Source organism: Vicugna pacos, chromosome 2 (genome assembly GCF_048564905.1).
Source record: "Vicugna pacos chromosome 2, VicPac4, whole genome shotgun sequence".
In the NCBI taxonomy this organism is placed as follows: domain Eukaryota; kingdom Metazoa; phylum Chordata; class Mammalia; order Artiodactyla; family Camelidae; genus Vicugna; species Vicugna pacos.
The window spans coordinates 74,454,870-74,472,168 of NC_132988.1; the positions used below are offsets into that span (position 1 = coordinate 74,454,870).

Below are 17,299 nucleotides of genomic sequence, written 5' to 3' on the forward strand. Positions count from 1 at the left end.
GAAACATTTTATATATGTGGTTCTCAGTCGATGAGAAATACATGATATTTGCATCCCTATGGAAATAATCTTACAGGTGAGGGCTAACTTCTAAGACTTGATCCAGCTGCTAAGGTACTTGTTAACTGTTTAGGATTTGGCTTGACGGTAAACAAAAGGAATGCATCTGAATTTAGTGTACGAAAAAAGGAATTTTACCGGTTGAAAGACAGATACTTGGTGTCTTGAATGCAGCTGTACCTGAAGCCAACTAAGATTGTTATGTATAAATAACTGTCTTTCGGTATCCACAAGGAATTGATTCCAGGCCCCCTCTGGGACATCAAAATGTGAGGATGCTCAAGTCCCTTATATAGAATTGGGTAGCATATGCACATAAAATACATACATTGTCTTGCGTACCTTGAGTCCTCTCTAGATTACTTATAATACCTAATACAATGTAAATGCTATGTAAATAGTTGTAAATACAATGTAAATATTGTGTAGATAGATGCCTACTTGTGGCAAATTCAAATTTTGCCTTTTGGAGCTTTCTGGAGTTTTTCTTGGAGGGGGAGAAATGTTTTCATAGTTGGTTAATCTGCAACTGTGGAAGCCATGAATATAGAGTGCCCACTTTAGTATGTTATATTTTAACAATCATATTAGTGTTTTTGTAAGCTTTAAAAAATATTTTTATTGAAGTATAGTCAGTTTACAATGTTGTGTCAATTTCTGGTGTACAGCACAATACTTCAGTCATTTAGGAACATACATATATTCATTTTCATATTCTTTTTAACCAGAAATTATTATAAGACATTGAATATAGTTCCCTGTTGTAAGCATTCTTAATGCTTACACAATATGTCATCCCTTGTGACATTATTTACATAATTATTTGCATGTTGCTGAAAATATATGTTTCTGCATCTTCACTAACAATTTCTTTATGGTAGAATTCTATAAATAACATCATGACAAAAAGGTTTTAAGGTTTTAAGTTTCTTGATATATGGTATATAATCTCTAAATATGGTTATGGTGGAAATATTTTACCAATTTCCACATCCACTAAGAGCATATAAAAGATTATTGATTTTAGAACATCCTTGGTGACGAGTATAATGATGCTTTACTTTCAAATAATGAGATTTTTGTGGGGGCAATCTTTTAGGTTGTAGGAATAAAACTATCCTCCTCCTTGTGGCTATAAATAACAATCGATAAAAAACTAAGGCATAAGTAAGGATAGCTCTTAAATGTATCTCTTTTACTTTGATCACTTCTCTAAACTTTACGCTTGGAAATCTAACTGCCAATTCCATATCTCCAGTTGAATGTCCAGTAGGCATCTCTAATTTAACATGCCCCAAACTATGCTCTTGATACTCTGCCCCAAACCTTCCCTGTTGTATGTCAAGAACTGTTAAGATTTTGAGATTTTACACTACTTGTAAACTGACAAGTTAGCCTGTCTTAGTTTCCTAGATGCTGGCAGAAGACATGAGACAAAGTTTTTTATGAGAGCAATACCTGTAGCCAGAATATCAGTGTTTGCTCCACTGCCCGGAGCCTCAGTTCCCAGAGGGCAATGTGAAAGGGCCAGGTGATGCTCATACACGTAGTGGATGGTGTTATGGAGAGGAACCCTGAGCTTAGGGAACTAGAATCTTTTATAATGGACATTAAGTCTGCTTCAAGGGAGATGGAGCAGATATTATCTTTATTATGCTGGGCAGCAAACAAACTGCCCTTTGCTCCAGAGGGATACTCACTCTATCTTCAAACGCTGTTCACTATGCAGACAATATTGAAAAGATGGTCCAGAATAAAGGCGGCCAGTGCCTCTGCTTGCAAGATAGGCAGAAATATGAGAGATCCTTGTTGAGCTGTTTTCCAGCATGGTCTTCTCCATCTCAATTAATGTTGACTTCATCTTTCCAGTTCCTCAGTCCAAAAACCTTGAAGTCATTTTTAGCTCCCTTTTTTGTCTCACATCCAGCATCATCAAGAAATCTGGTCAGCTCTACCTTCAAAATACATCAAGAATTTTCTTATTTCTCACTATTCCCACTGCACTGGCCAAAACCACTATCTTTCAAGAGAATGACTGCAGTAGCCTACAAACTGGCTTCCCTACCTCTAATGTTGCCTGCCTTCACTCTGTCCCCAACACAGTAGCCAGAGTGGTCATATTAAAATATGAATCCAGTCTTGTCACTCCTGCTCATAACCATCCTGTAGCTTCCTATTTTACTGACAGCAAAAGGCAAGTTTTTACCCTCACACATACATGAAACCCTGTATAATCTGGCTCCCTTTTAACCCTTTGGCCTCTTTTTCTATTACACCCCCGTTTTTCATTCTGCTCCGGGCTTTCTGGTCTCTGCTGTTTTTCAGACGTATCTGCCGCCAGGCCTTTGCACACCACCTCCTATCTATGTGGAAAGCACTTGTCCTGATACCTGTGTGGCTTATTCTCTCAATTCCCGTCTTTACTCAGGGTCACCCCAGGCCTTCCCTACACATCTAGATTAACATTTTAGCCAAATCCCTGCCCCCCAACACAATTTTCTAGTCTATCAGCCGTCCCTACTTTAATTTTTTTCTCCTCATAGTGTATCACCTCATACAGCGGATATTTTACTTGTATATCTTGTTTCAGTCACTCTGGGATGTAACCTCACAAAAGACAATGGGGGTTCTCTGAATTCCTTATAGTTAATTGTGTTCTTATCACTTAGAATTGTGTTTGGCACCTTGTGAGCAGTTAATATGTATATTGCTGAATGAATGATTTAATGGTTTACATGGTAAAGAAGTGAAATTCTGTTTCTTAATCTGTATTGTATATTAAAAGAATGGTCAACACCAAGGGAAAATGATGAATCAGAGGTTAATTGCTTTTTATTCATAGAAGATCAGTGTAGTAATTGCAGTTTGTCAATTAAGATGACTTCTTGCAGAACCAGTTTATGAATGTTAAGTCATTCACTCAGCAAGTATTTGAGTGCTAGGTAAGGTAGTAGGCATTGATGATACTGTGATAAGTGAGTTGTACGTGGTCTTTGTCTTTATAGAGCTTACAACCCAGTCGAGGAGAGAGGCAGTGAATAAGTATAACAGGTATAAACATTGTGATGGATAAATTTCCTGAAGTTCTTGTTGTAGGGGTTATTCCTACACAGACCGGGGTAGGTAATTTACAAGAGTGGAGTGGGAGTTTGGGATTAACAGACACACACTACTATATATAAAATAGATAAAGAATAAGGACCTACTGTATAGCACAGGGAACTATATTCAATTTTTTTGTAATGAGCTGTAATGGAAAAGAATATATATATATATAACTGAATCGCTTTGCTGTACACCAGAAACTAACATTGTAAATTAACTACAATTCAATTAAAAAGATAAGAATTAAAAAAAAAAAGTGAAGTGGGCCAGTGAATCATTGAAACTGTCAAGAATAGAGGGAGCTGTGATGAACTGCAGAGCACATGCCCTGTGTAAAGGGGATGGCAGCTGACATCTCCATCTGATTGATGTCATATAGGAATGAGGACTCTGTTTCCTTATTTTCAAGTTTTTTTTTTAAGAGAAACTGAAAAATCTAGATTGTCATTTGAAATACATCAGTCTTCTAAGGTGCTGTGCTGTCCAAATCAAACATGGTTTTGACCTACAGGGCTCTTCTATGTAAGGAATACTGCTTACTAAGTAAGATTCCACCAAGAAGAAACCTCTAGGGGAGAGGGGGCATTATTCTTTCTTGATTATCCCATTTTTCTTTTGTTCCTCCACAATTGTAATGTTATTCCCAGACCCTTCATAGACTTTTCCTCTGGCATTACAAAGACAGGTGTGAATGTAGAAATCATTAGAACATGAGATTTATGAGAAAAAAAAAACAATCCTCTTATCAGCTTTCTGTAACTGGACTAGGTTCTTGCCTTCTTTCTCCATGTTTAGTTTATTCCTCATCTATAGAATAGCAATAGCATTAAATTGCTGTTGATATTAAGTTGCCTCATGATGCTGTGAGAACTGAATAAGCTAATGTTCTTAGCAATGCTTTGTATATAGTCACAGCTGTATGAATGTTGTGCTCTTGCCATTTTGTTTCCAGCTGCCCCTCCTCTTGTTCCCCATCCAGATGTACCTGACTAAGCCTTATACTAGATGGCACACACTGATACAAGTAACTTTGCATGAATTTAAGTTAGTAATCCTTTCTAGAGATATTTTTACTTTAAAAAAAGAAACTTCTGGAGTCTGCCTTAACCTAGAGTAACGAAACTCTGTTGTCTCACAGGCCAGTGGTCATTGGATAGGAGGAGCTTTCCTCTGGCCAAATCCCACAGCCAAATAAGTACCTGTTCCACTTATCTTGAAGATACTTAAATGACTTTGTTTTCTTTGACAATGGTTGAAACCAGAAGTTGCTGACAACTTAGTATTGCCTCTATCTTGTTGATTTGCGTATCTGATAATATATACAGTAGAGAAACATAAAGTGCTTGTTGTGTGTTGGGATGTTGGAGCAGTAGGTCTCTAGGATACCATAAACATTTTTTCTGGCAAGGGACTAATGGTGTCTTTGGGGAAGTTGTGAGTCTGGATAATCAGCAACATTGTCGTTCTTGTAGAATAATTCTCAGTGGTGGTGGTGGGTTGTTGGATGGCAGAGGAGAGAGGAATTACCTGGGGAAAATATCTTGGGTCTCTTGTTCTTCTTCTTCCAACATTATTATGAAAATTTTCAAAATGTACAGACAGTTTGAAGGAGTAGTGCAGTGAATAACCATATGCCCTTCGTCTAGATTCAGCTACTAATAACATTTTACCAGTTTTTCTTTATAGATTTTTAAAAAATGTGTAATTTTGAATCAGGATTGTATTAGAAGAATTATTGTTCATTTTCTTAGATGGGACAGAAGTACTGTGGTTATACAGAGTAATATATGCATTTTAAGAATGTATATGTGTTTAAATACATATGAAATATTAATAAGTAAGATTACATTAATCTACAACTTATTTTCAGATAGTTCACCACCACAAAGAACATGCATGGTTTCTTTTGAAACTGAAATTTAATCGAAGATTATGTGTTGAATTTGGTTGTAATGTCTTTTAAAATCTAGAATAACCCATCACCCATTATTTAAATATTTTAATTTATTTAAACTAAAAAGACAAAAACATTTCACCCATTTCTTTCAACCCACAAACCTCCATTTGTGGCAACTACCAGTCTGTTCTCTATATGAGCTTAGTTTTTTTCACATTTAATTTTTAAAAAATATTTTTAGATTCCACAGAGAAGAGAGATCATATAGTATTTGTCTTTCTCTATGTGACTTATCTCACTTAGCATAAATGCCCTCAAGGTTAATCTATGTTATTGTAAATGGCTAGATTCCTTTTTATGACTGAATAATATTCCATTGTATGTATGTATGTGTATGTGTATATACATACATACAAACTACAGTTTTTTAATTTGTTCATCCATCAGTGGCCACTTAAGTTGTTTCCGTATCTTGGCTATTGTAAATAATGCTACAATGAATATAAGAGTGCATGTATCTTTTCAAATTAGTCTTTTTATTTTCTGCAGATAAATATTCAGAGATAGAATTGCTGAATCGTATTTTAGGTAGGTCTATTTTTAAGTTTTTGAGGACCTGCCATACTGTTGTTTATAGTAGTTGCCCCCAGTTTTCATTCCAATAGTGCACAAGGGTCGTCTTTTAGCTACATCATCTCCAACGCTTGCTATTTCTAGTCTTTTTGATAATAGTCATTCTGACAGGTGTGAGGTGATCTCTAATTGTGGTTTTGATTTGCATTTCCCTGATGATTAATTGTGTAGAGCATCTTTTCATGTACCTATTGTCCATCTGTATGTCTTCATTAGAAAAATGTCTCTTCATATTTTCTGCTCATTTTAAAATCAATTTTTTTTTTTTGCTGTTGAATTGTATGAGTTCTTTATATATTTTAGACATTGGTTTCTTATCAAATGTATGATTTGGAAATACTTTCTCCCATTCAGTATGTTGCCTTTTCATTTTGTTGATGATATCCTTTGCTATGAGAACCTTTAGTGTAATGTAGCCCCACTTGTTTAGTTTTGCTTTTGTTGCTTTTGCTTTTGGAGTCAGGTTCAAAAATTATTGTCAAGACCTATGTCAAGGAGCTTACTGCTTGTGTTTTCTTCTAGGAGTTTTATGGTTTCAGATCTTACAGTAAAGTTTTTAATCCATTTTGAGTTAATCTTTGTGTGTGTGGTGTAAGATAGGGGTCCAGTTACATTCTTTTGCATGTGACTGTTTAATTTTCCTAGCACCATTTATTGAAGAGATTATCTTTTCCCCATTGTATATTCTTGTTTCCTTTCTCATAAATTAATTGACTGTGTATGTCTGGGTTTATTTAATTTTGGGCTCTCTGTTGTGTTCCATTGCTTCATCTGTCTTGTTTTTCTGCAGTACCATACTGTTTTAATTACTATAGCTTTGTAAGATTGTTTGAAACCATGGAGTGTGATGCTTCCAACTTTGTTCTTTTTTCTCAAGATTGCTTTGGCTATTTGTGGTCTTTTATACAAATTTTAGAATTTTTGGTTCTACTTTTGTGAAAAATGCCATTGGAATTGATAGAGATTGTATTGAATCTGTGTGTTGCTTTGGGTAGTATGGACATTTTAACTATATTCATTCTTCTAATTCATGAGCATGGAATATCTTTCCATCTATTTGCATCTTCTTCAATTTATTTTATTAGTGTCTTGTAGCTTTCAATATACAAATCTTTCACCTTTTCAGCTAAATTTATTCCTAGGTATTTTATTCTTTTTGATGCAATTGTAAATGAGATTATTTTCTTAATTTCTCTTTTGATAATTCATTATTAGTGTATAGAAATGCAGTAGATTTTTATGTATTGATTTTGTATCCTGCAACTTTACTGAATTCATTTATTAGTTCTAATAGTTAATGGAGTCTTTAGGGTTTTCTATATTTAATATCATATCATCTGTGAATAGTGACAGTTTTCCTTCTTTCTTTCCAATTTGGATGCTTTTAATTTTGTTTTCCTTGCCTAATTGCTTTGGCTAGAACTTCTAATACTATGCTGAATAAAAGTTGTGAGGGGGCATCCTTGTTTTATTCCTGATCCTAGTGGAAGAGCTTTCAGCTTTTCACTTTTGACTACAATGTTAGCTGTGGGCTTGTTGTATATGACCTTTATTAGGTTGAGGTACATTGCCTCTATACCTGCTTTGTTGAGAGCTTTTATTATAGATGGATGTTGAAGTTTGTCAACCTTTTGCCATCTATTGAGATGATCATATGATTTTTATCCTTCATGTTGTTAATGATGTATATCACATTGACTGATTTGTGGGTGTAGAACTGTCCTTGCATCTGTGGCATAAATTCCACTTCATCAGTGGTTTATTATCCTTTTAATGTGCTGTTGAATTCAGTTTGCTAATGTTTTGTTGGTTGAGGATTCTTGCATTTGTATGCATCCAGGGATATTGTCCTGTAATTTTCTTGTAATATTCTTGTGTGGTTTTGGTATCAGGGTAATTCTGTCCTTGTAAAATGAGTTTGGAAGAGTTACCTCCCCATCTATTCTTTTTGAAAAGCTTGGAAAGAATTGTTATTAACTTTACTTCAACTGTTTGGTGGAATTCACCCATGAAGCTGTCTGGTCTTGGACTTCTGTGGAGAGGTTTTTGATTACTGATTCAGTCTCCTTACTAGTAATTGGTCTGTTCTGGTTGTCTGTTTCATCTTGATTCAGTCCTAGTAGATTTTATATTTCTAGGAGTTTTTCTCATTTCTTCTGGGTTTTTCACTTGGTTAGTAGTCTCAAGATCCTTCACATTTCTGTGGTATCAGTTGTAATATCTTCTCTTTCATTTCCAATTGAGTCCTCTGCCTTTTTTTTTTCCTTGTCAGTTTTGTTTATCTTTTCAAAGAACCATATCTTAGTTTAATTGATCTTTTGTATTTCCTTTTTAGTCTCTATCTCATTTATTTCTTCTCTAGTCTCTGTTATTTCCTTCCAACTCTAGGCTTTGTTCTTTTTGTAGTTCCTTGAGGTGTAAAGTTAAGTTGTTTATTTGAGACTTTTCCTGTTTCTTGAGTTAGACACTGTGAACTTCCCTCTTAGAATTACATTTGCTTCATCTCATAAATTTTGGCATATTACATTTAATTTTCAATTGTCTCAAGGTATACTTCTTGATTTCTTCTTTAACACATTGATTGTTCAGTAGCATATTCTTTAATGTCCACATATTTTTGAATTTTTCAGTTTCCATTATATAATTAATTTCTAGTTTCATACTATTGTGGTCAGAAAAGATGCATGATGTGATTTCAGTTCTCTTAAATTTATTTAGACTTTTTTGTGGCCTAACATATGATCTATCTTGGAAAATATTCCATATGCACTTGAGAAGAATGTGTCTTCTATTGCTTTTGGATGGAGTGGTCTATAAATATTTGTTAAGTCCATCTGGTCTAATGTATCATTTAAGGCTTATTTTTTCTTGTTGATTTTCTGTCTGAATATCTATCTATTAATGTAAGTTGGGTATTAAAATTCCCTAGTATTACTGTATTGCTGTCTATTTCTCCTTTTAGTTCTGTTAATATTTGCTCTATATATTTACGTGCTCTTATGTTGGGTACGTATATATTTACAAATGTTACATCCTCTTTATGGATTGATTTCTCTATCATGTAACATCCTTCTTTGTCTCTTACTATATAGTCTTCATTTTAAATCTGTTTTGTCTGATATATGTATAGCTACTTCAGCTTTATTTTGATTTTCATTTGCATAGAGTATTTTTTTAATCCCTTTGCTTTCAGTCTGTATGTGCTTTACATAAAAAGTCTTTTGTAGACAGTATATAGATTGGTATTTAAAAAATCTTATTCAACCACTCTGTCTTTTGATTGGAGAATTTAGTCTATTTACATTTAATGTAACTATAAATAGGTATGTGCTTATTTCCATTTTACTAATTTCTTTCTGCATTTTTTGTTCTTTGTTTCTTTTTTGCTCTCTTTTGTGGTTTGATGGCTTTCTCTGATGTTTGCTTGTATTCTTTTCTCTTTATCTTTGTATGCTTACTATAGACATACTTTGTTTTATTGTGCTTCCCTTTATTGCATTTTTACAAATACTGAATTTTTACAAATGAAAGGTTTGTGGCAACTTTGCCTTGAGTAAGTCTGTCAGCACCATTTTTCCAACAGTGTTTGCTCACTTTGTCACATTTTGGTAATTCTTGCAATATTTTAAACTTTTTCATCATTATTATATTCATGGTGATCTGTAATCAATTATCTTTGCTGTTATTACTAAGACTTACTGAAAGCTTAAGTGATGGCTAGCATTTTTTTGTAATAAAGTATTTTTAAATTAAGGTATGCACATTGGTGTTTTTTAAAGACATAATACTATTGCACAATTAATAGACTTTAGTTTAGTGTAAAGGTAACTTTTATATATAGTAGAAAACCAGAAAATCCCTGGTTTGCTTTATTGAAATATGCCTTATTATATTTATTTATTATAGTGGTTGGGAACTGAACCTATGATATCTCTGAGTTTGCCCATAGAGGTTTTTGCTTTATGGATACCATGAGCCTTACACATAAAAGTGTATCTGTAACAGTCTATTTTAAGTTGATAGCAACTTAGGTTTGATACTGTTGTAAAGATCAACACTATTACTCTCTCTCCTTCACATTTTATATTTTTAATGTCACATTTTACATCTTTTAATCTTGTTATCCCTTAACTGTGATAATCATAGTTCTTTTTACTACTTTTGCTTTTAACCTTCACAATAGTTTATAAATGATTAATCCCTACCTTTGCTGTATATTTATCTTTCCAGTGAGATTCGTTCATTCATCTGTGTTCTTGCTGCTAATTACTACCTTTTCTTTTTACTGCTTAAGGAAGTCCCCTTAACAAATTTCTCCTAAGACCTGTTTAGTGGTAATGGACATCTTTAGCTTTTGCTTGTCTCTTTATCTCTCTTTCACTTCTGAGTGAAAACTTTGCCTGGTGCAGTATTCTTGGTTGAAAGTTTTTTCCTTTCAGCACTTTGAATGTATCATGACACTCCCTTCTGGCCTGCAAAGTCTTTCCTAAAAACATCTGCTTATAGTCGTACGGGATTCTCTTGTATGTAACAGGTTGTTTTTCTCTTGATGCTTTAATGTTTTCTGCTTGTCTTTAACTTTTGACATTTTAACTATAATGTCAAAAATATAATGTCTTGATGTGGGTCTCTTTAGATTCCTCTTAATTAGAGCTTTTTGGGCTTCCTGGATCTCAAGGTCTGTTTAATTACTCAGGTTAAGGAAATTTTCAGCTGTAATTTCTTCAAATAAGATTTATTTCCTTTTCTCTCTTCTCCTTCTGGGAGCCCTGCATTGTTAATACTTGTCTGTTCAATATTGTTAGATAAGCCCCTTAAACTATCTTCGCTCTTCTTCATTCTTTTTACTTTTTGCTGCTCTGATTGGTTGAGTTCCACTGGCTTGTCTTTGAGTTCACTGATTCTTTTTTCTGCTTCATCTAGTGTGCTGTTTAGTCCCTCCAGTGTATTTTTCAGTTAAGTTATTTTATTCTTCAGCTCTGTGATGTCTATTTGGTATTTTCTTATGTTTTTCCCTTTCTTTGTTGAAATTCTCACTGTTCATCTGTTCTAATCCTCAGTTTGCTGAGCATCTTTATGATCATTACTTTGAATTCTTTTATCAGGTAAATTACTTCTCTCTCTTTCAGTAAGGTGGTTTTTCTGAGGTTTTATCTTATCCTTTCATTTGGAACATAGTCCTCTGTTTCTTTGTTTTGCTTAACTCTCTGGGTTGGTTTCTACACATAGATGAAATGACTGCTTCTCTCAGTTTTGAAGGAGTGGCCTTATGTAGGAGATGACATGACCTTGTTGTTCAACCCTGCCTCAGCCTGTGGTTGTCTCTCAAACTCAGTGCTTGTCCAAATAGCCTATTACATTTTTATTGCTCCCAGGTTTGTTTATGTGCCAAGACCTGTCAAGGTCCCAAAGGGCAGGATCTCAGCCCCTAGATTCAGGCTCACTGGAAGTAGTTGGTTTTTCTGGGACCAGTGTCCAACCTGAAGCTGTCTGGGGGCCCCAGCAGTAATCACCTCTTGAACATAACAAAGACCAGTATCTGTCACTGGTTCTTTTATTTTTGTAGGATTTTGAGAACATTTGGAAAGTTTATAGTATTCTTCATAATCCCATATTTGGAATTGTAAATTTAGCATTAATTTAACAACTGTGTCTTGAACTGGACTTGAACAATATATTGAATTGGACATAGAAATACATAATAAGTGGAATTTGTGGATACTGCCAGTGATCTTCTGATTTATGTATGACATGAGTTCAAAATTGAAATAGGTAAAAATATAGTCAAAACTCTAGATGGAGGTGCCAGAGGGAGTGATGAGCATGGATTGGGTTGGTCATGAAAGACTTCTGTGAAGAAGATGTGTTGAGGAATTGGTGGCAAGCAGGTGATAGTCCTCTCTTGGATTACTATAATGTCTTAACTAGTTACCTCCCATTGAGTGCCTTCTTCAAACAGAAATATTATTAGCTAACTTTAAAAACTTCATCAGATAATTTTGGAAAATATAGTATTTGGAGAAATATAAACAATCCCATTTCATTCGAGAGCAGGTACTGTTGACCATTATTTACCATGTTTAGGTACAGATCATAGTTGATGAACACGTAGAAAATTTAACATTTTGGTGGATCTTTCTCTGATTTAGGATTGGTGCAGTTGTCGAACTTTAACTTTTAGGAACAGGAGTTTTATGAATAAAACTTAATATTTCCCCCTAATTTTCCTAATTCATAGGGTTAAAATTACTTTGTTATGTGGGTGGTTGAGAATGGATATATAGGATCCATGGTTCCTTCAGGAATTTTTGCCCTGGTTCGTTGTGTACTTAACTAGGTTGTACTTCAGAATCACCTGGGGGACTCCACCTGCCCTGCCCCAGTTAATAACCAGTTTATATCCATTATATATTCTTAACATATACAAAACAAGAAAAATGAGTAGGGGAATTTTCAGCAAAATACATATATTTGGCCTGAGACCTTCTGAATCAGACTTGAGGTCAGGACCTAGAAACTATTCAATATTAACCCCCCTGCCCCTCCCCCCCCGCCACATACACACATACCACCAGCTCACCAGGCAATTCTAATGCAGTTATGTTGGAGAAGCATTGCTCTAGGGGAATCTCTAGAATGTCTCAAAATAAATTCTATATAAATGATTTATCTTCACCTGTACCCATACTACCTTCATATCTAGAATAGTCTAAATTTTAGCATTTTCCCTAATTTTTAATAAAATTTGACTAGTTTAAGTAGAACTTTATTAATGCTACTAATTTGTTAATTCTTGCACATAAAATTAATGCTAAGTGAACATCTTTTAAAGAAATGCCCTGCATTGTTAGAACTTTTACTTAAGTACCTTTCCCAAACATCATCTTTTTCTCTCCTGGTAACTGCCTTGTGAGGTAGTTGATTTAATTTCCCCAAAACTGTATACACGGAAATCCATATCCATAAGATGGGAGTCGTACAGTTTCTTATACCTGCAGTTAGACTCTGGAATGAATCTGTGCTGATTCTGGCATGTCCTAGGAGCTCTTTTCCCCTGTTGTTTATCTCCAGTGGTTTACTTTTCCTTTGAGTGCTTTGTACTGAACTGGAGTGCTAGTGTCTTATCGTTGCTGAATTTGCTGCTTTAGAAGGACTAGCAAATTGATAAAAGTGACATACCATTTTTTTGTTTTAATATTATAATTAAGCTACAAAATATTCTATGTCAAAATGAGTTTTAAAAACTGAAGGTGGAAAACTTCGTTTTAAATGTGACAAAAACATTTGTTCTTTAGAATACCTGGCTATGCGTTTCAGATACGATGCTCTCTCGGGTCTGTTTAACAGACTGTCCAAGTAACTATGACATAAATAGTGAGGTCATTTATCATCTTACATGAGAGTTCTGGAAGGCGGCGGATCTACAGTTGTCTAATTCAGTAGCCTAACTGTGTCAGTGTTCTGGGTCCTTTTCTTTCTGATTCTTTTTTCCATCGTGGCCACAGATGGCTTCCATAGGCCTAAGCATTATATACTTATATAGGAAAATCCAAAAGCTGGAAAAAGAGCAAGCCCTTCTTCATAGCCCTCTCTCTCTCTCTCTCTCTTTTTTTTTCCTGAGAGGAAAATCTTTCCCTGCAGCCCTTAGCAGATCTTCCCTTCTGTCCCATTAGCCAAAACTGGTTACATGTCCAGTCCTAAATCAGTTGCTGACAAGAGGAAATGGGATTCCCATTATTACCGTAGAACAATGTTAGTTCATCCCCTGGACCTGGAGGAGGGAGGAGGGAGGGCCTTACACATCTGATCCCTTGATGTCTCATGTTAAGTAGCAGAGAAGGGGAGTCAGATGGGTAGGCAGTCACTAGAATACTGCTAAACTATAGTAATATAGTTATGTCGTTGCATTTTCCACATTCTACATAAGAACTATTCCCATCCAAATGATACTACTATTGTAAACTTTAAAATTAGAGAATCATGTTCACCTGAGAAGCATGTTATCCGGTATGTGCTGCTTCATGATTGTCACAGGAAGCCCATGTTTCAGCTGTTAACTTAGTATATTAGTTGCTTACTGTTCCAATTTTTGTCTTGTGTACAGTTTATTTCCCTCTGAGATTAAGCTTCTCTAAGATGTTACATGATTTCAGCAGTAGTTTCAGATTCTTTTTATTTAATTGGTATTTGTTCTTCTAGGTGGGTTCTCCACAGTTTTCCTAGTGCGGACTCATGGTGGACTCCGCCATGCGTTGAAGCGAATGTATGTCAATAACGTGACAGACCTCAACATTTGTAAAAGGGAAATTACAATTATGGTAAGTAAAAGAGTAATTCCATTTTTAAAATTTGGTGTATTTTCTTTCAGTTTTGCACCATAATATTAACCAGCTTTTAGGTAAGCTGCTTATTGGCCTATGTATATCTAGAAAACCTTTGAAGGATGTTCCTTATAGCCATACTTACGGCTGAATGCAGCCAACTCCTTCCTCTCCTCCTTTCCCTGTTGTAGTTCAACAGGCAAGCTACTCTGCTTTCTTTTTTCCTTTTAAAAATAATTTAATTACGGAATATTTGGGGAATAGAAAAATTTAGAGAATTAGTGAACAGCAGTTTACCCACTACTCAGCAAAGAGTTAAAATCTTACAGATAATTTGAAGTCTTCTGTGTATTCTGTTATCCTTATGCTGTTATCCTCACCCAGAAAGAAACCCCTGTCCTGAATTTGGTGCTTACCTATTCCATGGGTATTTAATACATTCACTGTATGTGTTTGTACTCACAAACAACAGTTTTGCTTTTCATTTTTTCATTTTTAAAATCATGCTGTAAAGTGGACCCTTTGTGTGTGTGTGTGTATGTACTCTGTAGTATATGGTAAAGTATGCTTCAACGAGGAAAAAAATTCTTTTTAAATTCAGGAAAAGTGAAAAATATTTTAATAGGCCATTAAAGAAAACTGCACTTAACTAAACAGTTTAAAAAAAAGTTACAAAATAAAAATTTCCTTTTTTCTAGGGTTGCTTATTGTCAGTGTTCTGAATGGCTTCTTATTCTTGTTCCCCCGTCTTCCTCTTCCTCCTCCTCATCCAGTGTTTATTAAGTGCTAATATGTATATTTAACTTTTTGTTTTATTGAGGTTAAATTCATGTTACACATTTTATAATTCACATTTCGATGTGAACATTTCAGCCATATTTAGTACATTGACAATGTTGTGCAACAACTACCTCTGTCTGGTTCTAAAACCTTTTCATTGCTCCTAAAGGAACCCCTCTGCCCATTCAGCAGTTGCGCCCCATTCTACTCTTGTTCCAGCCCCTGGCAACCACCCATCTGTGTTGTCTCTATGGATTGACCTATTCTGGATCTTTCATAGAAATGGAATCATGCAATATGTGACCTTTTGTGTCTGACTTCTTTCACTTAGCATGTTTTTGAGGTTCATCCACATTGTAGCACTTGTTGACACTTTATTCCTTTTCATGGCCGAATAACATTCCATTATGTATACCATATATATCACAGTTTGTTTATCTGTTCATCTGTTGATGGAATATTTTTTCAAACCGTGGATGGATATTTGGGCTGTTTCTACCTTTTGACTATTGTGAATAGTGCTGCTACAATTATGTGTATATATTTATTTATTTGAGTACTTTTCACTTCTTTTGGGTATGTATCTAAGAGTTGAATTGCTGGGTCAATTCCATATCTGACTTTTTTAGGAACCATTAAACTGTTTTCCGTAGCAGCCAAACTAGCAGTATATGAGGGTTCTAGTTTTTCTACTTCCTTGTAAACACTTGTTATTGACACTCCTACCCAACTGCTAAGAAGGAGATTTTCTTATTTTTAGTCAACATCCTTGTCAACACATATATTTTGATCTCTCTTCTTTGAAGATAGACGTTTATACAATCTAACTTAATCTGAATTCTGCTATTATCCCTGTCCCTTAGCTACACTAGAGTTGATAAGGCTTTGAGACTTGCTTTTTTTAAAGAACGGCTATTAGTCAAAAGGATAAAAAGGTTTACCCCAAGGTAAGAGGGCATCTTAGACTAAGTTTTCTAACTAACTTGAGCTCAAATATGGTACTATTGTACCATAATTCTTCCTTTCAATAGGATTTGTGTAATTTTGAGATACATAAACATATAGTAATCATCAACAATAGCAACGTTCGAATCCTATGCTTTTAAACAAGGTATTTTAGGGGAGATGAGCTCTTTAGAGCAGTGGTCTTCCGGCTTTTTTTTGATGACACATCCTCCATTGTTTATGTTTATAAATTATTCCCATGTTAGCTGCCATTAGCCAATATCTAAAATTACATTGCACGGTTAAAACTAGGTTTATTTTAATGATAATGGATGTAAATTATTATTTTTAAAAAATATTATTTTAAGTAGTATTCTTGATCATTGTTTTTTAATTCATAGACAGGCCTAACTTAATTCATTATTATTTTTAACTTTATTATGTGTTGATGATTGTCTTGTACTAAGAGCAGAAATGTCAGAATTGCTATTTTCTTCTTATTTCCTTGTACTTGTACTATTAGTATTATCTTTAATCTATGGTTTCTTTACAGAAAACTTTTTTAGCTATTTGTTCATTTTTTAGGGTCTTTAGTTAAAAGTACATACATTCATAAATTCACTTAACTACATACTCATAAATTGCAATATGGTGCAGACAAAACAAACAAATGAGAGTATAATTTTTGGTTCATAAATATTAGAGCTTAATATATTTATTTTTTAGAGATAGAAATATAAGTAAAAGTTCTGATACTTTATTTTTAGTCCCAAAAGACTTTCATACTCTCACTTTTGGAGACAGTTACTTTTGAATGAACCATCTTCTTCTTCATTTAATTAAAAAGTAAGTATTCATTGAATATTTGCCTGTTAGAAGATGACAGTGACATGTAAGTAAATTTTCCATTGAAACTGGGACCTTTTGAGATGTCGGATTCCATACTTTTAAATCTTACTTTGTGAAATTCTTTAAATATATTAATTTAGACTTCACATCATCGCTAACAATAGAGCTTTAGATTGTGTGTTTTCCAATTTTTAAAATTTTGCTTCTTTTTTGCAGAAAGAGCTGTCTGGTCACAAAAATATCGTGGGTTACTTGGACTGTGCTGTTAATTCAATTAGTGATAATGTATGGGAAGTGCTTATCTTAATGGAATATTGTCGAGGTAAGTATTTTCTGCAATTGTTTTATGCTAAAAAAGCTCGCCCATAAAATGGGTTACTGGGTTTCTTCATTTCTCCCTGGGCAGCTGTCACCTAATTCTGGACACATAATGCAATCTAAGTTTTAATTATTTGTCTAATTAAGGAATGCTGTTAGAAAAGATTTAAAATCTAGTCATAGCTGTTGCAGTGATGATATGAGCATGTAAACAGACAATTAGAAAAATGCTCTTGAGTTTAAAACAGGAAATTAAGCAGGTAAAGAGCAGTTACCTTTCATGTTTCCTGTGCATTTCTTTTATAATCCAACCAAGAAGAGCATACTGTGTCCATATTAGTATTATAATATTTTTTTCAAGCACTGTCTTATGTTATCTTTGAATGTATTA

The 17,299-nt window shown here is 34.3% G+C and overlaps 1 protein-coding gene across 2 annotated transcripts in view; it reads left to right on the forward strand.

The window, feature by feature from the left end:
• Window positions 1-17,299, forward strand: part of BMP2K (BMP2 inducible kinase) — a 117,212-nt gene that overhangs the window by 36,259 nt on the left and 63,654 nt on the right. For both annotated transcript variants that reach the window (XM_072942056.1, XM_072942057.1), the window contains exons 2-3: window positions 13,895-14,013; window positions 16,807-16,912. In XM_072942056.1, coding sequence (XP_072798157.1) covers window positions 13,895-14,013; window positions 16,807-16,912 — 225 coding nt within the window. The remainder of the gene's footprint in view (window positions 1-13,894; window positions 14,014-16,806; window positions 16,913-17,299) is intronic.